The 24,358-nt window shown below is 41.1% G+C and overlaps 1 protein-coding gene across 2 annotated transcripts in view; it reads left to right on the forward strand.

Moving 5' to 3' along the window:
- The first annotated feature begins 2,103 nt into the window (after window positions 1-2,103).
- Window positions 2,104-24,358, forward strand: part of apba1a (amyloid beta (A4) precursor protein-binding, family A, member 1a) — a 91,053-nt gene continuing 68,798 nt past the window's right edge. Inside the window, exons 1-2 of one of the 2 annotated variants that reach the window (XM_063488701.1) lie at window positions 2,104-2,215; window positions 5,251-6,873. In XM_063488701.1, coding sequence (XP_063344771.1) covers window positions 5,329-6,873 — 1,545 coding nt within the window. In that variant the 5' untranslated portion in view covers window positions 2,104-2,215; window positions 5,251-5,328. Of the gene's footprint in view, window positions 2,232-5,250; window positions 6,874-24,358 lie in introns of both variants that reach the window. The other variant, XM_063488700.1, reaches the window with a different exon arrangement.

Raw genomic sequence — 24,358 nt, forward strand, 5'->3', positions numbered from 1 at the left:
TCCTGACCTCAATTAGCAGAAGTAAGAAGTAAGTCTCTAAAGTCTCCAAATCTGGTCATAGATGAGGAGTAGCCATCCTGATTTTATATAAAGTCCCATTTGAATCAGATGAGGATGGATGGTATGTTCTAGTTTCTGGGAAAACTGAGGGAGTGGAAATGAGCTTTTTGACTGTATGTGTCCCAGCAGGTAATGATTTCCGTTTTTACAGAAATATTTTTGATTTACTGGTTGGTTCAAGAGGTATTGTCATTTGTGGAGGAGACTGGAACATACGGCTCAATCCCAGATTAGACTCCTTCATAGCAGTCTCTTAACCCTCCTACATTAGAAACTCTCATGTCAGAATAAGTGAGTGATAGACCTCAGGAGAGATTTAGGGACCAGACTACACTCACACATGTGCTGCATTCCAGGACTGATTTTTTAATTTAAGAGAGACCGTCACAGAATACCAAACTGCCAAATAGGATGTATTGACTTATGTGATCATGCACCTCTACTGTTACCGTTGCAAATTAATAACAATCTAAGAAATGGATTATGGAGGCTGAATACTGATGTTTAAAACAACCAACAATTTTCAGGAAAAATGAAAGAAGAAGAAATCAACAGAATTATGGTAGAAAATGACAGTGGAGAGGTGGGCCCTGATACTCTGTGGGACTGGTATGACTCAGGTCATGATTTTGTGTGTTGTCGTTGCTCGTCACACCTGAGGGTGGCGTTGTTTGCCCTCTGTTACTGTCTTTATTGTCTTGAAGCGACTGTAATCACAGAATTTCATCAGGGATTATTAAAGTATCCTGATTCTGATAATTCCCTTTTTTAAATTTAATTTTTTTTAATAAAAGTAAATTATCAAGACACTGCCTATTTGCGAATTTGTTTGGAAAATGGTCACAGAATACACTCCAATCAGTGGAAGTTAAACATGAGATATAATTCAGTATTAGATTTATTTTAGTGTTTCATTTGTTCCTGAGCAAACTGATTTAGCTGACATTAATCTACAGTTCATAACTGGATAGTTTGATTTCACTTTATTGTGTTACTGAAGAGCTTCTTATATGTGGAAATGAATCTTTCACTCATGTTTGTGCTCTAATGTAGCAATGAGCTATACTTGTTTATGCAACTTATTTTGAATTAAAATTAACATTAAAATGTTTTAATACACAGAGAAAGTGTGAGTATTTTCACTGAGAGCAGAAACAAGCTGTTAGAAGCTTGTTAGACACTATGAAACAAATCATATCTCTCTAACAATAGTATCAACTAATAACAGTAATGAACAGGACTAAAGGCAGAGAGGTGATATAATAATAAATTCATATAGTTTATATGGCACATGCACACGTGTTAATAAAATGTTACAAGTCAGTTCAAATAATTATTCAGTATTTATTTCATTGAAGTAGTTTGTTTTCTTTTTGTTTTTGAACTCATCGTGGACGTCATTAGGCACAGACAGGCCTGCTCGCCTCTCCTTATAAACAGAAGCTGTCTCTACCTTCACTCACACCTCTGCTGTCTCACCTGGCCACACAATGCCAACTGTCAGAAACAGCTCAAAGCTCATTTGCATCTATAGTCTGTTGGTAGAAGGTCACAAAAATGTCACAAAGTATATCAGCAAACACAAACACCCGTCAGCACCTAACAAGAAGAAGCAGACATCAATGTTACGAAGTCGGTCTTACAGTTGTAGTGTTACAGCTGAGTCCAGGCTTTCACAGAGAACACACAAAAGCAGAGTGACAAAGAGGCGCAGCATCTTTGATTAAAGATATCCGTGTGGAGGAGGCGCCAGACCATCAATCGGAACATAATTCAAAATAATGCAAAGCGGTGATACTGCACAGCGTTTTTACAGTTTTTACAGTTTTACAGTTTATACAGTTATATATATATATATATATATATATATATATATATGTATTTTTTTTTCATATATATTTTATATTGACCGGTGTGACTATATGAAGCTTTTTCACCCAGACAATGTTCTCTTTTAAAAACGCATAAACTTTGTTATTTGTTGTGCTTTATGGTGATGTGACGGTGGCGGTGAGCGGAAGGAGGTGCTGAACGGCTGCGGAGCGCACGCGCGCGCGCGCACACACACGCGCGCACCGCTACAGGGAAGATGGAGGACGGTGTGGCCGTAGCGCAGAGGACCTGCATCCTTTAGCAACATCACTCCTGTGAGCAGGTTCGTGTTCAGTACGGTGGGTTCAGGCCCGACCCACCGAGCGAGACAAAGCAAACGTCTCCGGGCTGGGCTGTTGTTATCATCATCATCATCATCATCATCATCATTGTTATTGTTGTTCTGTGGAGCTTCGCTACGCGGTCTGTTCACTGAGGAGTGGTTAGACGGAAAACTGCGCTCCGTAGACGAAACGTCAAACCAGGATTTAGAGTGAAGGAAAATCCGAAATGGCAGTGTCTTTGTGAGGCTGTGTGTCGGACCCACGCAGAGCGGACATGAATAAATCGGCACATAGAGGCCCTGTTGTCTCCAGGTGCAGAGCCACGGCGGGGCTAACCAGTCCATCCAGCTCGGTGCGATGGGTCGATCGTTTCTCGATGTTTCTTATTGCGTGCTTCATTCAAAGCAGGACTTCAGCTGAGCTTTTGTAAAAGCAGAATTTGAAATCAAACAGATGTTTTGCTGATGTAGTTGTTGACAGGAAAGCTGCTGGTTGTGTAGAAAATTCAGAAAACCTGGATGAAATTGGAAAATCTGGGTAGTTTTGCTTTATTCCTCCTGAAGGTGACTTCTACCAAACATATGAACGACTGCTGTAGTGTTTTAGAAAAAGATAAAGTGATGTTGGAAATATTAAAGTACAATAGTCCTCACACATGGAACCACGTGTGCGTGGCTGTCTGTGCATGAGGAGGAAAACTGAGGCCAGCTCCGGGGTGGCTCATGTTCCCAAACACAAATCTCATAACAAATAAGACACAGTGTCAAATTTTTATGTAAGAAAAAAGTTCCCACAGGACTTTGACTGTGCTGAGAATAATACTTCTAATCATTTAACAGTGTGTACAGGCGCTTTGTCGTTTGAAGTAATTGTTGTCTGTATCATTTTGTCAGTCGCTCACATTGTTGAAGAGGAATTTTAGCTTACTCTTTTTCACATTGTTGTTTCAGTTTGTTGAGCTTTGCAGTCATTTGTTTATGCACACATCGTATTGATCTGAAATCTGAACTTAGGCCTGTTGCAACACTTGATTCTTTTCTTTTTTTTTCAGATATTCTGTTGCAGATTTCGCTGGTGTGTTCAGCGTCTTTGACCCAATTTGGGCCAAGCTTTAGCTGCTGAATAGACGATCTCTTATCTGATCATACTTTGATATTCATTGAGTGAATGACTGCAAGGTACCAAGGTTGTATGGCTGCAACGCAACCCAAATCATCACCCCTCCTCCACCATGCTCGACAGCTGCTATGAGGTTTTTGTAGCTGTTTGCTTTTCCCCTAAACAGCAGTCTCATTGTGGTCAGACGTCTCAGTCTTGTCTGTCCAAGGAACATTGTTCCAGATGTTTTTTGGTTTGTCCAGATACAACTTTGCACACCTAAGCTGTGCTGCCATGTTCTTAGAGAGGAAAAGCTTTGCCATGGCAACCGTTCCAAATAAGACAGACAAGTTCAGTCTTTGTGATTGTACGGTGGTGAACTTTAGCATTTAACATGCTAACAGAGGTCTCTTTATCTTTATACTTTATCTAAGTATCTTTGAAAATACATTTTTAAAAATCTTTGGGTAGATCACAGTCCTTAAAGAACAGAGGAAATGGCTCATAGAGGCCATTGTAAATCTTTAAAATACACACACTGCTGATTATTAGAAGATCTGCCATAAATGTAATCAGAAAATAAACATACAGTATCTGTATTTGTCCATTTGGCCACCCGAGTTATACGTGTTCGTTTCAGCGTTCATGAAGACAAGCAATTAAAACCTAATATTTAACATAAACAACATAACAAGCAGACCAAATGTATAATGAAACCTCTACGGATCTCATTAAGTCCTCCACACAGAAGTGTGTGTCTGTGTATATGTGTTTTTATAGATGGATTACCAGAAGGGTGAGCCAAGAGGGGGATGGAAAAGAAATAAATAAATGAATAAATAAATACTAAATAAAATGGAAATAGTCACGTGGTTCCCATTACTGGAATCTGGAACTGCCCCCATCCACGAGTATGGGGCTGGGGCAATGCTGCGATGCCAACAGTATTATCGTGAGAAATAATTTCCAGATCTTTTTTAATCCATTTCCAAAAGTATAGCAGTTTCTTGTTGATCGCAGCACTGGGGTTGTTCCAGATAGGAGTGCATATGAAAGCTACTGAAGGAGTGTTGGTGAAATTTCCACCTGGCTGTGGATCATATTGTTAATGATTTCAAACAAGGATGCTGTTTGCTGGCCTGAGCAGGAATGCTGCTTCTGAAACTGAAAAGTCTTTACAAACTCTAAAAATTTATTTTTGTTTCTGGATAGTTGCCCGTTTTATTCATGCTTTCCTATTTTTAAGTATTGGGATTTTGACTACATGATGGATACTGGTGAGTGCATACACTGTGGAAGTTACTCATTTATAGTTTTAAGTAATGATGTCAAATTCAGTTCGGCCAGGCTTTATAGCTTATGTCTCAGTGGGTAACGTGACAGGTAGGGTTGTCACAGTATTAGAATTTCAAACTTAGGAAACTACTCTTTAAATTAGTTTTCGTTACCATGGGGAAGATTTAGAGTGGCTATATTAATTTCTTAAAGTTCTCTCTTTCTCTTATATTTAAAATAACCACATTATGGAGGGACAAGCGTCTGTTTTTATGCGTACTTTCATTACGTCACTGAGTGACTGAGTGTTGCAGGAACTTGGGCAGAAACAGCCAAAGCAAAGAGTCCCAAACAGAGTAAGGTATCGTTACCTGTTAGATGGGGTGCTATTCAGTCCTTCTCTTTCAGAGATAAGCGGATACCCACACAGAGTATTGGTCTGTACAGATTCAAGGGAGAAAAGTGACAATTGAAGTTTTAACATGTGTTGGGTTAATAAAAGCGTGAATCTTTAGCTTGTCAGTTACTGTTTTTGCCCGTTAACCATGCAAGTCCCTGCCGTATCACTTCCAGCAAGAATGTAGGATCAGACACATATTTCGCTCATATTGTTACATTTTTGTTTACTCACATTTTCTGTCTTTCTGTTTACCCATTGCAGTCGTTTCCAGTAGCCTTTACTCTGTTGATGATGGATTCCTAAGCCGTTCTCTGACACCACTTTACCAACCAGACAGCCATGAACCCCCAAAAGACAGAGTTTGTTCAAGACGTTATGGAGGCGATGGATGGTCCTTCTCGCCATCAACACCACACCAGCCTGTCCCATAACCACAGCAACCAGGACAAGCGCTACAGATGCTGTGAGACTTCAGCTGGTGTCACAACAGAAATGGCCAGTGGTGCAAATGCTGAAAGCAGAGTTGGGATGCTACAGCACCACAAGCCACAGGAGGAGCAAGACGTGGAGCTGCAACATGGAGATCAGTCTTCTAAGCCCCAAGAGATCCAGCCCATTCCCCGACCTGCTGTGACACGTTATCGCAGACAGGGCGACAGTGAGGCCCGGCTCAGAACTCAACAACAGAGGAGCAGAATGAAGCAGCAGAGGGAGGCAGAGAGAGCACAGCAGGAAAGGGAGCAGCACGCTAAGATGACCAAGGAAGCTGAACGTGAGAGGGAGGATTCTATGCTGGCCCGCTCAGCAAGTACTGAGAGTGGCTTTCACACCCATACTGACCGTGCAGAGGGAGACGATATCCCAGTGATGATGTCTCTGGAGCCTGAGGCCCAGCGAGAGTCCGAGGATGATGCAAACAGCTACAGCCTCCCGCTACGGCCTGAGGCAGAAGAGTACACTGAAAGTGCAGAGGCTGAACAGCAACATCTCCATTCACATCCTAACTATGCTCTTCAGTTCCTAATGCTGCCGCGTGAATCCTTACTTAACATCCAAAATTCCCAAAGAGAAGATAAAGCAGAGGAGACACTAAATGGTGGCTACTCTAACTGTGTCTACACCCAATCCTACAGCCAATCGGGGGCGAGAACGTGTGTCTCATCCAGTCAGGACTTGGAAAGTTTAGATGCTGGACTTGAAGCTTACTCTGAGCCATATGACACGTATTCGCTCTCTGAGCATGTGTATGAGGAAATATGTGACGCTCCAACCTCAGTGTCAACTTCTGCAAATGTGGCAAACGATAGAGAGTCTCGACAGCAGACAGCGACCGGCTTGCAGCTGTTACAGAGCGGGGCAGGTAAAGGCGATTACCATCAGCAGGAGGCCGTGGGCTCCCGTCTGCGGCACTACGATGAACGTTCAGATGGTGAGTCAGACAGTCCAGAAAAGGAGGCAGAGTTTGCTCCATATCCTCGTGTTGACAGCTGCGACCAAGAAGACGATACTGATAACAGTGTTAATGGGGCTAAAAAAGGCTCACAAAGTTTTGATCCTGCTGCAAAAGATTCCACAGACAAAGAAGAAAAACGCCAACCAGACAAATTCTCTCACAAAAGCAACAAGACTGCCAGTCGAGGGAAGTCGGCCAAGCAGCAGGCTGAGACTTCTGTAAAGGAGCCAGTAGCAGTGAGGAACAGTGTGGAGAAGAGGGATGCTATATCTTTAGCCATCAAAGACATTAAGGAGGCCATAGAGGAGGTGAAGAATAGAACAGTTAGATCTCCTTACACACCTGATGAGCCAAAGGAACCCATTTGGGTAATGAGGCAGGACTTAAGCCCCACTGCTGAATGTGACCTACCGACATCACTTGGGGCCGATGTAAGTACAAAAGCTCTGACTGTTATATTGTTATATTGTCCAGTATTAACTGTTCTTTGGATATGAATGTCTTAATAAGCTGAATGAAACTCGAGCATCAGGAACATACAGAGTTGATTTGCCTTTTACTTTCAACATACACTTCCAATGTCACTTTCTTTGACCAATCCTTTTTGATAAGATAAGATGACAATGTGCCGATCAGTGGTGCGTTTGGGTAATCTGGGACTCTCACTGAGCGTGCTCCTGTGACCGGCCAGCACGTCATGGAGCGGGTGGGAGGTATTGTCCAGCCTTGTCCTTATGTGACACCACCCTAAAGACGTCCACCTCCATCCCCATAGCATTACTGGCTGTTGCCATTTGCGACCCTCAACCTGCTGCCCCAGCATGTAACCGCATAGAGGAAACTAATGCACCAAACGATGATAAAATTTAATTCATTTTTATTTATACAGCACCAAATCACAACAACAGTCGCCTCAAGGCGCTTTATATTGTAATGTAGACCTTACAATAATACAACAATCATTTGACCCCCTATGAGCAAGCACTTTGGCGACAGTGGGAAGGAAAAACTCCCTTTTAACAGGAAGAATCCTCCGGCAGGCTCAGGGAGGGGCGGGGCCATCTGCTGACAATTTTATCAAAGAATAAAAACAAGATGAAAATATTCTGGAGAGACGAGATCCAATCAAAACGAATTAAGTTGTGTAGAAAAGTGGTAGAAAGCTGCATCCCATTCTCCCTGTTTCCTCCCCGGGGGAGCGGGAGCGCAGTAGACATGGGGACACGTTCCACATTTGAAGGAAAACCAGATGCTTTTTAAATGGTCTTGAGCAAAACTCACCAGTAAAATCACAACAACCCTTTACACTTTATGTTTTAGTCAACTAAAGTTTCAGTTTTATTCACATACTGCCAAATCACAGCACGAGTTACCTCAAGGTGCTTTAGATTTAGTCTTCTACACTCTTATGATTTAGTCATTTAAATGCTCAAATTATGACTCTAAATCAAAACTTTGGCTAATAAACATGACATGAAATGATGTAAACAGTTTTATGATTAAATCTTTATAGTCAATGACATAAACACAGGCATGATATATATGTGCGGAAAATGTTTTTTTAAATGTCATAAAACAAAAGCTATGATATAAAAACATGCGTGCATGGGTCTAGTAGGTGAGAATAGGGCCGAGTCCCTGTTTTAGATCTGTCATTGCATTATTAACACTGATCAGCTGCAACATTAACTCCACTCATTTGGGAAGTAAATATTTAGTGCAGTGTGTTGTAATAGATTCTGTTAAAATGAGATGGATTTGACTCTGAATCAGAAAAAAACGAGAATACATCATAGATAAAGTGTTTGAACTTTTTTGCACGTTATCGCTGTGTGGGGTGTAATTCAGAGAAGCATGAGAAACGTGTGGTCATCATGTCGTGCGTGCCTGTCCTTTAATGAAACCATGCAGTGCAGGCTTGGGTAGTGTTGAAACTGGTTCACAGGGACTTCCGGTTCCGGGGGCAACTAAGCGATGGTAGCTTAGACCATAGTCTCCCGATCAAAATTCAGGAATCACCCCATAAAGTCAATTTACTACGACAAAAATAGTCTTAGTGAACTTCTGGATAGGGGAACGATGGCCACGAAACAAAAAAGCAGGAAGACCACTACGCAAACGACAAAAGAGGCAAATTTGCTAGCGCATGATGTCGCTACTGTTAGCTCCGGCGAAGACATGTCTGGTGAAGTTAACACGGAGGAAGAAGTGACGAACAAAATAATACTTAAAGAACTACGTGAATATCGACAAGAAATTAAGGCAGAGTTCATAAAGACAAACGCTAGATTGGATGAAGCTGAGAGCAGGATTGAGGGAAATGAGAGGAAACTACAAGATATGGAAGAAGTGTTAACAAGCCTGCTGCGAATGCAAGAGCAGCTACAAGAGAAGTTAACAGACCAGGAGTGCCGCTCGAGGAGAGAGAATGTGAGAATATACGGAATACCTGAGGGCGCAGAAGGAAACGCAAAAGCAATGGTAGCGTTTATCGAGAAAGTCCTCAAAGAAAATTTGGGAATCCTTGCCTCAACGGAGATGCACATTGAAAGAGCGCACCGAGCCCTGGGTCCGCAGCCTCCACCAGACGTGAAGCCCAGATCTATCCTTGTTAGATTCCAGAGTTTTAAAATGAAGGAATAGGTGATCCGTCTGGCATGGCAGAAAAAAGGTTTCACTATGGATAATCACCTAATTAGCATCGACCATGACTACGCTTCAGCAATTCTGAAAAAGCGGAAGGAATATACTGAAGCCAGGCGTGCATTGAAGGAAAACAAGATACGTTTCCAAACCCTGTATCCAGCCCGTTTGAGAGTACATTACAAAGATGGAAAGATAACGTATGACACGGTGGAAGAGGCAACAGCGGACATGGCGAGCCGGGGACTGCGGGTAAAAGTGATTGAAAAACCAGTGTCACTTTGGGAGAGGATTCAGCGAGCAGCATGGCAGCCTGTGCGAACAAGGCGAACTTCGGAGGCGGCGAAGCCACGCAGCTTCAAAGACAAACTGCAAGCGTTCAGACGTTCATCACTGGATAATACAGGTTAAACTTAATCTTAACTATAACAAATGGACTTTAGTAGTGATAATTGACGGTTAAGACAAGATAAAGAGCCACACTTAACATAAATGTGTTAAGTAATTTGATCGAAGTAAAGGGACAAAAGGGGAGAGGACCATCATGACTGTTCCCACAGTAGAGGGCCCTGCAACTCATTTTGGGTTGGAGGCTTTCCCCCGGACTTGCTACAGGTCAGAAAGAGGACCGTGTGGGTGGAAGTCAGAAGAGGGAGAACTGTTAAGTGTTCACAACTTTATTTATTTATTTTTATTTTTTTATTTATTTTTATTTTTTATTTTTTTTGTTAGTTTGTTGGTGGCAATTTTTGTTTTACTGTGTTTACGAGGCAGCAGCTTATATGAAGTGGGGGTAAAATGGAGAGAATGTTGTCTCCAGGAGTTTAGCTGATTTAGAGCGGCAAGGTATGGTGGGTGTGTTCCCGTTAAAGAACACGGAGGCAGCTTCCAAGTTTAGGTGATTTATTCAGCTGTGGTCTGTAGTAACATACATAAAGCAACTATCAGTACAGCACACATAAAACATTCAACATGCCCAGACATAATTCTAGCCCAGAGATAGCACAAGGAACTGTATTCAACACTCACGTCTATAATAACTTCAACAATTACACAAGATTTATAATTAGCATTAACTAACTTAGTAGCTTACATAGCGTATTAGCATAGGATAACATTAGCATAGTCACGAGGTAACAAATACACACAATAGCAGCTGACATCCTCAACATCATGTAAACAGAACTCACCTTCTGGCATTCACACACAGTAATAAACCAAAAACCACGAGATGCTGGTGAGAGGACACAAGGAAAAATGCTGGCTATTAGCAGCTACAAAGGCAGACTAGCAGCACACGGCACAGAGTGGTGCATTCAAGTAGCGTAAGCATAGATATGGTGAGTTCAATGACGTAGGACATATCAATTTCCACAGCGCAAACACTATCTATAAACAAACCACAACACTTCAACCAAGCAAATAACGTGTAAACAGTGGGCTTTCTAACACAGCCGCCCCCGACTGTCTGCACAGACAGTCGAATCCAAGGTAGAAAGGCCACTCAGGTACGTGGATCCTTATCATCATCTTCAAGCATAGGGAGTGAGACCAAGCGGGCTACTGGTCGAACATACGTTCGATCTTTGACCTTAACGGCAGCAGTCCGGATGCGTCCATCAGCTCCAGGGTAAGTAGTCGTTACCTTACCGACAGGCCATAAAGCTCTTGGGAGCTGAGGATCAACTATGAGCACCACTTGGTCCGGTTTGAGGCACTCCGCGTCCTTCTGCCACTTCTGTCTGTCTTGCAAGATAGGCAGGTAGTGACAGATCAATCGGGACCAGAAATGGTCGACAAGAACTTGACTATGTCTCCATCTGCGACTCCCGATAAGGTTACTGGGATCGTAAACCACTTGAGGGAGTGATGCATCATAGCGTCCCATCAGCAGGATGTTAGGTGTGATGGGGTCTGGATCTGCTATGTCTGATGAGACGTAGCCGAGAGGCTTAGCATTTACGATGCCTTCCACTTCCACAAGGACCGTACAAAGCACAGTTTCAGGGACCATCTGCTCCTTGAGTACGACCTTAAGAGCAGTTTTCACGGACCTGACCTCTCTCTCCCAGGCGCCACCGAAGTGAGGAGCACTGGGGGGGTTGAAACGGAAAGCAATCTGCTGCTCTGCCAAACGCTCCTTCAACTGAGGCACCATGGTCTCAAAGGCCTCATGGAGCTCTCGGGCTCCACCGACAAAATTTGTCCCGTTGTCACACAGGAGCTCAAAAGGTTTGCCTCTTCTGGCAATAAAGCGCCTTAACGACATCAGAAAGGAGTCAGTGTCAAGGCTCTCGAGGAGGTCTAGATGCACACAAGGGGTCGTCATGCACTTGAAGACTATGCCCCAACGCTTCTCTGTTTGACGTCCAATTTTCACAGTAAAGTGTCCAAAACAATCGACTCCAGTTGAATAAAAGGGTGGTTTATACAGACGCAGACGAGCTGGTGGCAGATCTGCCATCTTCGGGATGGAAGGATTGGCACGCCAAGCCTGACACTCCCTGCAGTCCCTCTGATACCGTCTGACTGCTTCCCTCCCCCGGAGGATCCAGAACCGGCAACGCAGTTCAGCCAACACTCTCTCTGGTCCAGGATGAAGGAGGGTCTCATCAAAATCCTGGATGATGAGCTTAGTCAGAGGATGTTTTGGGTCTAGTATAATCGGGTGGATGGTGTCTAGCTCCAACTGCTCAACTCTTCGTAACCTTCCACCAACTCTGATGAGTTCCGTATCCTTATCATATTCGGGTGATAAGGAGTTCAAACGGCTGTTGGTTGGCAATGGTCTGCCAGACCTGAGTGTCTTGGCCTCCTCTGGGAATGATTCTGATGGTTTTAAAAACGTATTTTCATCTTCATACAAGGGAGGACATGGGATAGGAGTTGCTATACTTATTTCAAATACAATTAATTATGAACATATATCAGAACTACAGGATGGGGAGGCAAGGTTTATAAAAATTACGGGTAAAATTGAAGGTCAGGAAATGACGTTTATAAATGTGTATATTCCTCCGGGAAGTAACTGGACAATATATAAACAAATATTTGATTTAATGGTGAATTCACAAGGCCTGGTAATCTGTGGAGGTGATTTCAATATTAGATTGAACCCTAAACTAGATCTGTCTTCAGCATCTATTAGCTCAAATGCTCTTACAAAAAAATTTAATCAATTGATTTAGGAATTGGGGATAATTGATGTTTGGAGAGAGTTACATCCTAAAAGCAGGGACTATACCCACTACTCCTGTCCCCATAGGACTTATTCTAGAATAGACTATTTCTTTATGTTCAGTAATGATTGTACCAGAGTAAAGGGATGTAAAATTAAAACGATAGATCTTTCAGATCATAGCCCCATTTCATTGTCTTTGAGTTTAGAGAAGAAAGCAAGGAAGGTGCTGTGGAAACTGAATTCAACTATATTAAACAATCCCATACTAAAACAAAAGTTAAGAAAAGAAATAAAAGATTTTCTTGAATTAAATGATACCGGGGAAGTGTCGCAAATCATATTATGGGACACCCTAAAGGCAGTAATGAGAGGAAAAATTATTTCAATGACCTCCCATCTGAAAAAGATAAAGCTGCAAAAATTAGTCAACCTTCAGGCAAAGTTAAAACAACTACAACGGGAAGATGGATACAAAGGTAATTCTGAGATAAAAAAAAGAAATAAAAAAAATAAAGGTCGAAATCGATGAAATTTATACGCAGGAAACTCAAAAGAAAATTGTTTTTTTAAAGCAGAAATATTATGAGATAGGAAGCAAATCCTCTAAAGCAGGGGTGTCCAAACTTTTTTCACTGAGGGCCACATACATAAAAATATAGGAGGGGCTGGGCCACTTACTAGAAATTAGGTATATAACCTTAACTTTAGTGTATTAAAGTTAGAAAAATCACTTAAAAGTGGTCGAATATGTTATATTGTTGAATATAATTAAAGACAAAACTGCCTTCATCACAGCTTTCCATAAATGGATCTTTATTGATTTACTCAGAAAAAGCTTTGGTAGCTCATTCTCAGAACAGCAGCCTCAGATTTCCTCTTAGACAGAAGATTTACAGCACAGAGAAAAAACAATAAAGGGGAAAATGGGACAGGCAAATTTCAAGTTTGTTATTTAAGTTCTTAGGCTTAGCAACACACCTATTAACGTTCGTTTGAAACTGTTATCAACACCGGACTTAATAACAGGAGTGCATATAATTTTAGTAAATTATTCTGGTGAGTATCAGATGCGCTGGGTATGTAAATCGGGCCATCCAGCTGCGGTGCTGATCGTACGCCACTCGTGCCAAAAATCCGGACAAATGTCACTTGATCAAGGAGCAAATCTGCATCAGATGAGATCAGCTGACTTTGCGTGTACGTGCGCTGTGCACAGCGGTGTGTACTCTGTGTGTTAACAAGAAAAACGCATATAAGAAAGTGGTGCGCAAAAGCAGGGTAGTGACAGAATTGATGCGCATTATTGATATTTGAAGCATGTGTACCTGCACATGCATGCTTATTAACACACGGGTACTGTGGAATATATTTTTTACTCACCTAAAGTGCTCCTGCTCTCGTCCACTCCCCGCAAAAAAATTAGCAGCTGTGCGGCGTCTGTGGCATCGGTGCTCTCATCGCATGCGATGGAGTAAAAATCAAAAGCACAGCTTTATCAGACAGTTGCAGTTTAATGTTGGCTGACGAGTCTTCAATGCGTCGCACAACTGTATTCCTGGACATGCTGAGTCCTGCACTTTTTCCGGGCACATTATTTCAGTGACTTTAACGAGGCAGTGTTTTATGAGGTCTCCATCTGAAAAAGGCTTGCCATGTCTTGCGATGAGTTGGGCGACCTCATGGCTGGCTATGGTAGCCTTTTCCTGGACCTTTTGAGCACGAAAAAAATACTGTTGCTGACCCCGCAGGAGAGCTACCCTTTAATTTCTGCTCTCGCTCAGCACCAGTGTAGGATGCATAGGCCTGATGTTTGGTTTCATAATGACGTGGTACATTATACTCTTTCATAACTGCCACAGTTTCAGTGCAGATCAAACAGATACACTTGAATTCTTTGAAGAAATATTCACTCTCCCACCGTGTCTGAAATTTTCTGCACTCACTTTCTACCTTTCGCTTCTTTGGTTCTGCCATGTTTAGTAACTTGGGGTAAATTTCTTCTGTGATTGTTCTTTTTGGTGGAGCAACTGCCTTGATCAACAGTAGCTCCCCCTGGTGTTAAAACTAAGAAGTGCAATACACTGAAGCAAAAGTTGAAGTGCGGGCCATATTCTATTCTATTTATAAAATTACTTGCGGGCCAATTAAAAATGGCCCCCAACTGCGGCCCGCGGGCCGGAGTTTGGACACCCCTGCTTTAAAGTCTTAGCCTATAAACTGCGTAAACAGAGACTGGAAAACACAATTCTTAAAATAAAAAAACCCTCAAAGATAATTGAAAATCAATTAGAGAAAATTCAAGAGAGCTTAGAGTTGTTCTATAAAGAACTGTATACCCAACCACAAACAACGGATGAAATAAAAATTGATAATTTTTTGAACAAATTAAAACTACCAACTTTAACGAATCTCCAAAATGAACGTTTACTCCAACCAATAACAACCAAAGAACTTCACCTGGCAATATCTAAATTAAAAGTAGGCAAGACTCCGGGTTCGGATGGGTACACTGCAGAGTGGTACAAAAGCCTTAAAGAGGACTTGCTTCCTATTCTATTGAAAACATTCAACTGGATTATGCAAAAGGGTAAATTACCCCCTTCGTGGAAGGAAGCAGTTATCTCCATCATTACCAAAGAGGGTAAAGATAGGACAGAATGTAGCAGTTATCGACCGATTAGTGTATTAAATTTGGACTATAAACTATTTACAGCAATTCTGGCACGGAGATTAGAAAAAAATTTACCTGACATAATAGACCTTGATCAGTGTGGTTTCATCCAACAAAGGCAAACAGTGGACAACACAAGGCGTTCCCTACATGTTATGGAACAAATAAACAGAGATGGGGTCCAGGCAGTGTTGGTGGGACTGGACGCTGAGAAAGCCTTTGATTCAGTCAGATGGCTTTTTCTTTATAGGGTACTGAAGACTTTTGGTTTCCACAATAAATTTATCTTAATAATACAATCCCTCTATGATAAACCAAGGGCTCGCGTGAAAGTCAATGGAGATTTATCTGAATCACTTACTCTAGAAAGAGGGACCAGGCAGGGTTGTCCAGTCTCACCACTTTTATTTGCACTTTATATTGAGCCTCTTGGTCAGTTTATAAGAAACAATACCAAAATTAAAGGTATTGTAGTTGCTGGGGAAGAACAAAAAGTTGCAATGTTTGCAGATGATGTCTTGGTCTTTTTGAGGGAACCTGAAGAATCATTTGAGGAGTTGATGTCCTCTCTATCCGTCTTTGGAGAACTGTCTGGTTATAAATTAAACCTAAACAAAACACAGGTAATGACACTAAACTATACAGCATCTAAAACTTTACGGGATAATTATAATATAAATTGGGAAGCTGAATCACTTAAATACTTAGGAATAATTCTAACTAAGAATATTTCTAATCTATCACAAGTAAATTATGGTCCCTTGTCACAGGCCATGAAATCTGATTTAGATAGGTGGAATCTGGTGCCTTTCTTAAATTTAAATTCAAGGATATTAGCAGTGAAAATGAACGTACTCCCAAGACTCCTCTATTTATTTAGAACTTTGCCTGTTGAAGTAAGTCAAACACAGTTCGGGGAATGGGACAAATGGATTTATTTGGCATGGGAAAAAACCAAGAATTAAATTTAGTATTTTACAGTTAAGCAAGGCAAAAGGGGGGGGGGGCAATGCTCCCATGCTTACAATACTACTATTATGCATCTCAGGTCATCCCCCTGCTGCAATGGTGTAACCCTAATTTGAAAGCTAAGTGGAAATCCATAGAATTCAATACAACCCCTAAATTTCAACTACAAGCCTCAATTGCGGATAAAAAATTGGCAGACCGTTTAGAAGATAAAGGACCATGGATAAGCCACACTTTAAAACTATGGAATAAAGTGACTAAAATATGTGGTAGTGAACGAATACTAAAAGTATTTAGATGGTGTGCTTATGACACAGATTTTAAACCAAATGAAAGTGATAATAGATTTCAGTCCCGGATAAAGAGTGGACTAACAACATTCCATTCCTTCACACATAAAGGGACACTACAGGGTTTCCAGTCTTTACAAATAAGAAATGGCCTAAGACAAGTAGATTTCTTCAGGTTTCTTCAAATGAGGGATTATTTTAACAAACATTGCAATATCCCAAACCCAAATACGGTTGAGTCAGAAATTTTTAAGATAGTTAAATTAGCATATGATAGTTCTCTGAGAAAGGCAATCTCCAAACTATATGATGTGCTCCTTCAAGCAAGGAAGGATACTACTCAAAATATTAAGATTAAATGGGAATTGGAATCGGGGATGGGTATAACAAACGAGAACTGGGAGAGGATTTGTAATTTTCATTGGTACTCAACAAGTTCTTTATCTTGGAGAGACCACTGTTGGAAGAACTATTAGATTTTTCAAAACCCCTCATCAAATTAAATATAAAAATGGGACAGCGGAATGCTGGAGAAGATGTGGATCAGAAGAGGCACATCATTACCATATCTTTTGGGACTGCCCTAACTTAAAAAATTACTGGCTGGGAATTCATTAAAACTCTGTGTGAGGTTTTTAAGATAAAATTTGACATCAATTTTGTAAATTTGTACTTGGGCTTGGTTGCTGGCTCGGTCCGGGGAGGGGACACAAAACTCTTACAAGCGCTATTAGCGGCCAGCAAAAAATCAATAACCAGAAAGTGGTTAAATCCAACTCCGCCAACACTTGAGGATTGGTTTAATGTGGTTTTCGAAATATTTAAAATGGAAAAATTGACATTCTTTTTAAAAATTCGAAAAGACAAATTCTACAAAATATGGAATAAATGGATTAGCTTTGTGTCCCCCATCCGCCCTGAATTTAGGTAAGACCAGCCCTGAATTGGTGTATCTCCCATGTATCGTACAATGTCAGGTTGACCCTCAACTTCATAATATGTACCTAATGTAGTCTTTGTAAATAAGTTAAACATGCTGCATTATGTAACACACTGTCAAGCCACTGAGTTTATTTTATTTTTTTTTGCTATCAGAATGTAAAACAAAAGGACTAAGAAAAAGGTTTTTTTTCTTTTCTTTTTTTTTTGACTAAATAATATCAATGCACTTTATTGTAACAAGTCCTTTTTTTTTTCTTCAATAAAAATATAAGTAAAAAAAAAACCAAAAAACTGGTTCACAGCTGCAGGAAAAAAGTGCCAAAGATGCTCAGTGAGTCGTGTTAAGATGCCGCAGACTAGTGGCTATAGCCATCTAACAACCACTCCACACTTAACTGCAGACCAGCCCATCTCTGCCCCCAAGCCAAAAGTCCTCAGGAACAGTTCGGTAAACAGCTTCCAAACTTCCCAGATCCCAGTCTAATCAGTGACCCAATCCACCAGGGGTCTGCGCTCATTGTATGATGCCAGATAAAACAGAATAGAATAGAATATTCTTTATTGTCATTGTCATAAGTACAATGAAATTGAGAGATGTCTCTGGTCAATGCAACATTCACGAAAATAAATACTTAAAAACTAGACCAGTGGTACATCGAGCTGCTGCAACTGTGTGCGCCGCCGCCATGTAGGACACCCAAGGGTCCTGTCTCCATTCTCCAGTGCACTGCAGCTCTTTTGGTTGTGTGACAGAGACCTGCTGACAGCATTGGGTCGGTGGTTCTTATGTTGTGATTGAGTCCAGTTAACACAGATAAACCTTATTACCGTCTCTTTCTGTGGAAAGTTTGGAAACGTCCACACGGGTTCTAGTTGGTTTGGCTTCAGTTTCAGGTTGTGCAGTTATAATCATGCTGCTGTCATCACACGTTTAATGTAGGAAGGCCAGCGTTAAGGGATGCAAATCACTTTGTTTGGTAGCAAAACTAGACATCACCTGATGCCATTAAAGAAAGTGATGGCCAGTGCCAATGTAGACTCAGTGTCCAATATTTACTGGTGCCTTTATTTTCATGTACTGTACTGGATCAACGTGTACTGCAAATGTGCAGGCAAGAGAAATTACACTTTTTTTTTTACTGTTTCTATTTGTCTGGCTGCAGAAAAATAAAGAGACACTGAAGCAGTTTTACATAGAAAACTAACCGTCTGGAAACAGGAAGTCCAAAGTAAGAAGGAGGTGAGGGCAGCAGTGAGGAGTGTGATGGCTCAGGGATTCCCATGATGCACTGTTTCTCCTTCTGTCACCTTTTTTCACTCACCACGTGTTTATACATCAATCTGCATTTAATTCTGAGTTATTATTAATCTCTGGCTCTCGTCCACATCATGTCTTTTGTCCCGTCTTCCTCCCCTCACCTCAGCCTGGTTCTGCCGGAGGTTTCTTCCTGTTCAAAGGGAGTTTTTCATTCCCACTTTTGCCAAAGTGCTTGACCAGAGGGGGGCGTCTGATTTTTGGGGTTTCTCTTTATTACTGTAGGGTCTTTACCTTACAACATCAAAGGCTTTGAGGCGACGGTTGTAATTTGGTGCTACTTAAAGAAAATAAAATTGAATTGAATTAGTGAGGCGGTGGGCCTGAGTTTGAATCCAATCTGCAGGACCAAGTGTGTCCAAATGAATGAAATAACTCATTCATTCATTAAAAATTGGAAATGTTTATCCCATTTAATAATGACATATATATTAAATAGAAATTAATTTGATTTGATCCATTTAATAAACTGTGTATTTAGTTCCACTTTCTGTAAGTATTTCATGGTTTCTGTGCTGCAGTGTTCATGTCATCCTCACCCATCAAACACTGAGGGAGTCAAAACCATTGATGACCTTTCTTTGTTTTTTTGTTTTTACCCAAACTATAAGTCACGTTTTCAAATACTACAGTTTCTTCGAATTTTTAAAAAAATATATTTATTTATTCCTCTGTATTCTAAACATGAGCTCTCTGTTATAAATTTCTAATAAGTCTATCAGAAGAAAATCAGATTAACTTTTGATTTGTGTGTGTGTGTGTGTGTGTGTGTGTGTGTGTGTGTGTGTGTATACACGCATAATCTTTTTATTAACAGAGATGATGTTGGTGGTTTTAATCATGTAGTCGTCTCACTGTAAAGCTTAATTTTACTAGATGCTGTGTAAAATTAATTAATATGAATTAATATTAATTGACCTTTGGTCCAGATCGGTCCGATACTGACCTAAATTACTGGATCGGATATCGGCGAGAAATAAAAAATGTAATCCGATCCATTAAATATCAAAAACCACCTCACAAAACTTGCGACATGGAGTAACTCGGCTCATAACCGTAGCACGTTGGAGCAGTATGCGTCACGTGATAGAGCGGCTGTGTGTATTTGTAGCCTCGCTAGCAAACCAGCGTTTCATCTCCAAGGAAGTTATCCCAGAGAGAAGTAAAGCAAGTGTGTAAGTTCATCTCTGAATGTTCGTAAAGCATTCCCACGTTAAGCTTAACAACCGATATATACTCCTGCCGCTACTTCATGAAACTGCTTAATGATCAGCTGATCGGCTTTTCTGTCGCGAGTCCGTCTCTCTTCTTTGTTTTTGGCACACTTTGCACCAGAAAGAAGAAACCAGCGGCTGAACAACAGCAGCACGTTTAAGCTTGATAAGCTGTTGTTAGAATTTATTTAATATTACTTTCTACACCAGGATCTTTTTCTACGTAGCTGACGGCTGGTAACTGTGCAGGGGCGGATCTAGCAAAGTTTAGCCAGGGGGGCCGATAGGGCATGAACAGGGAAAAGGGGGCACAAAGACATACTTATCTTTCTTATTCTCATTTAAAATGTCTAGCTTTTAATAAATAATTATCTGAATCTTACACCCAAAGTTTTAATCTGATGTAAAATGTATAGAAGTCCATTACTGTATATAGTAACTGTTAAGTCTAATATACCCTAGTAAGCTATAGTACTTTTTCCTTTGGGAAGATACCATCTGTGCAGTCTGCAATTCTGTTGAAGAAAGATATTGAATCTATTTAATTATTCTTGAAAAATAATTTAATTCTGTGCATTTTTTTTTCACACTGCATCAAATAAAAGTTGATTACTTTGATTAAGCATCATGAGGTGGAGGGTGGGGGGTGGTTCCCTTTTTTTTTTTTTTTGCTGGGAGTTTGCAACCCTATTTGTTAGTTTGCTTAATATTTCTGCTAAGTACTCTTTAAAATACCAGAATAGGGAGGATGGAGTAGGTTTAAGTTTATTAGATTGATCAGTGTTGCTGAACTATGAAATATTTTGGGTGCAGTGTATTTTTTACATACAGGTATAACAGAATAGCTTTAGTGTTGTTGTTTATTTAAACTTGAGTATGAACTTATACAAAATGCAGCAAGATATTAAAAAAACAGTTTTATTGATTAAAAAGCACACTATATCGGATTCATATCGGTATCGGCAGATATCCAAATTTATGATATCGGTATCAGTATCGGACATAAAAAAGTGGTATCGTGCCATCTCTAGTACAAACACACTCTTGACCTCCGTGCCTTGTGTGTGTTTTGCATTATCCCAAACATTAGATACATACTGGTTCAGAGTGATGCTCGATAAACCAGTTCATGCATCAGGTTGGTCTACAATCAGGAGTGACAGTTGTTGGGTCTGTTCCCACAAGCCCCGCTAGTTCTAGAGACTTATTCATCATGAAAGAAAACAAGACAGTCGATCGATCGATTACTTGCGCAAGGGAGGCCTCGTTGGTATCTTAGCTCATCACGAATGACCCCGACGATGGCCTCCTCCTGCTGCCTTTTATTGAGAGACAGTTCACACAAGAAGTAACGCCCACATAGTTCTAAGACAAGGCTTTGTATGTATATGTGTGAACTTCTATATGTAAGTAGGAATGTGTGTGTGTGTGTGTGTGTGTGTGTGTGTGTGTGTGTGTGTGTGTGTGTGTGTGTGTGTGTGTGTGTGTGTGAGAGAGAGACCTCCTGCTGACCAAAGGGTCGTAAACGCAGGAAGCTTACATCAAAAGAAGCAGATCTTCCAGATAGGATGTATCTGCAATAAAACATTACAGCCCCCCCCAACCAGAACCTCGAGAATCTGGGGGGAAGGACAGTGGAATCCCTTTCATCAGAGTTGGCAAGCATAGAAATGACAAACATTAACAATTCACTCTAACATTCCCTCCTGTTTTGTGATTTTTATGCTCCAAATTATTCCTGTGTAGTATATTCTTAGCCATGCACCTCTTGCTTGACAATTTCAGCGCAGGCGTCCTTTATACACAGACTTCTGTCATGTCATTCATTTCAGTCAATTCATATTGTTCTAAAAGTACATAATTAACAAATGTATTAGAAATCATCTTAGTTCGCATTGATCTTATACACGGTAAAATGCATCCTATACATAAGCAAATCAAATGTCAACAGTCCAAAAACAGGAATTAATATTTTTAAAAGAAGATGCCACCAAGGACCAGACAGTAACCAAGCTATCCAGCCTTGTGGTGCATCTACTCCTGTCGTGCGATTCATTATGTATTCCTGCAAGTAAACAACTGAATGTCACAGTCAAACAAGAAGAATCAACATACTCAAAAATCATATGTCACTACAATCCAACTGTATACAGACATAGACATTCAAACACATCAGTTGACTTTATCGTTTGTCCATGTGGCTCTCAGCTAACTTCAAAGCTGTAGCCTGGTCAACACCCTTCTTTATGACTCCTATCAACCCCCCAAATCTTTTCGCTATAGGCATCCTGTGGGGGTTAGAGTCAACTGGTGAATTATCCGCTTTTACAACTTCTCCTGTCCTGTTGTCACCACAGAAAAAGCTTTGTAAAGGAAATTGGATCAAGCTGTTTTGATCTTCTTGGCTCAAAGCCTCAACCAGCTTAGAGAAGTGTTCATGATGCAAATGTAGACAAAAGGCTTCTCTGTTTGCATCCTTCTTGCAGAGGACACAAAGAATAGGTGACGTTGCACAGATTTCATGGTAAATCTCCAACTTGGACTAATCCATTGCCCTTCATACACATAGGCAACTGGCCTGTTTCCAGTTCATTTAGCTGTTCAGTGTCCTGCAGCGAGTCAGATTCTTGGAGTCAGACTAGCAGGTCTGTCGTACCAGAGCAGTTCACCTTCCCAGCTACTGGTGAATCAACCGTCCATTCAGGTTCAGAAGTTGAAAAGTTGGCAGTGTTCCAAGTACGTTTACTCCTGGATGTGTTGCCAAGGCAACCAAACAAACTGTCTCGCTCTCAGTGATGCTATATGGCCACAGTCCTGAAGAATGTGTAGCCAGTGGCATCACAAGCATAACCATTGGTCTCGTTCTTTATGTAAGCGGTTGTGTTCACAAACTGCCACCAGTAGTTGTTGAAAACCCATGCAGGTACTGGTTGTGGTTTGCTCTGTCCCAGTGCGCTCCTGTCATCCCACTCTGGGTCCACAGGCACAAGAAGGCGCACAGCACATTCCCAGCCATTCTGATGAGTACCTGTGGCTCAGTTGGTTTCTTCACCGGATTGAGACGAGGGGCCCTGGAGGCTTTCCCCCCCCCTTTGTACCCGGTCTTCCTGCCACTTACCCCGAGCTGGCCTGGATGTGTGTCACCTTCTTGCAGTGCGCTTGATGTATCCAAGTAATCCTTTCAGCAATCTTCACTGCTGTGGTCGTCGTCAGCAGCATCCGATATGGACCTTCCCACCGCGGACTGGACCAGCACTTCCTCTCCATGGCCTTATCAACATCCAATCTCCAGACTTCAGACTCTGCTCCTGCGGAGAACAGAATCATCTGGCAGATCATTTGTTCTCAAGACTTCTTTACTTTTAAACATTTTAAGCATCTAATCTGCTCTCTCTTCTGCTCTTCTATCATCACTACAGAAGACTAGAACTCTAAATACTCTAACATATATAATCTCAAAGAGTCAGACCATTCTCTGTTGGAGTAATCCTCATGTACATTCATATACATCTTAACTAATTCTATACAGTCTAACCATGTCCTGCGTGTCTCCCTAAGTCTTAACTTTACTGTTCCATTAGTTCTCTCTACCAACCCTGCACTTTGTGGGTAATATAAACCATGATGTTTTTAGTGTTATCCCTAGATGTTGTGCCATTAATCTAATCACTTCATTTACAAAGTGTGGACCATTATTACTATAAATGGTCTCTGGAATCCCATGTTCCAAATGATATTCTTACATATTGCTTTGGCAACCGAAATGGCATCTGCTTCCCTAGTTAGGACGATCTCTACCCACTTTGAAAAAGGGCAAACTATCACTAAACAGTACTTATAGTTATTACAGTTGGACAGCTCTATAAAGTCCATGTGAATAGCTTGAAATGGGTGACTGGGTGTGGGGAATTTCCCTCTCTTATGTCTCAAATTACCCCGAGAATTGTGCTTGCAACATACCATACACGACTTACAAATTATTATTATTTTTTTTTAAAAAGGTATTTAATCTTAAAGTATAAACTATTGCTGTCATCTCCCTCCTGTTGCGACATGGCAAAACCCATGGCGCAAAATAGCAGCAGTCTTATACAAATTCTAAGGCAGTATTGGTTTATCACACAGATAACAAACACCATCCTGCAAGCTCGCTCCTTCTGTAGGTTACATTTTTTTTCCTGTAGTCGGTGAGGGGCTATACATGTCTGCCAGTGCATTCCGCATAATAGCCAACGTCTGCTGGTGTTGCACTGCTAAAACGTTAACACCATGTACTCGTAAAGTTGCCTCTTTCGCGATCTTATCTGCAAAAGCATTCCCTAATGCAACTGGATCTTTCCCTCACATGTGTGCTACACATTTACAAACGGCAATCCTACTGGGTAATAACTCTGCCTCCAGCAGATTTTGCAAGAGTTTGGCATGTTCTACAGGTTTCCCTGTAGAGGCTGTCACACCTCGTCTCACCCACTGCACCACAAAGAAATGTAATGTACCAAATGCATACTGGCTATCAGTGTATATTGTCACATCTTGTTTCTCTGCAGCTTTACACGCTTCCGTTAAAGCTACTATCCCTGCTACTCAAGCAAATATGAAACATGCTAGTTGTCCTGCACAGATAACTTCTCACTATCTTCTACAGTAAAACCTGTTTTAGTCTGTCCCTCTGCCGTTGTAAAACTCGAACC

The sequence above is a fragment of the Pelmatolapia mariae genome, linkage group LG12, assembly GCF_036321145.2.
Source record: "Pelmatolapia mariae isolate MD_Pm_ZW linkage group LG12, Pm_UMD_F_2, whole genome shotgun sequence".
Classification (NCBI taxonomy): domain Eukaryota; kingdom Metazoa; phylum Chordata; class Actinopteri; order Cichliformes; family Cichlidae; genus Pelmatolapia; species Pelmatolapia mariae.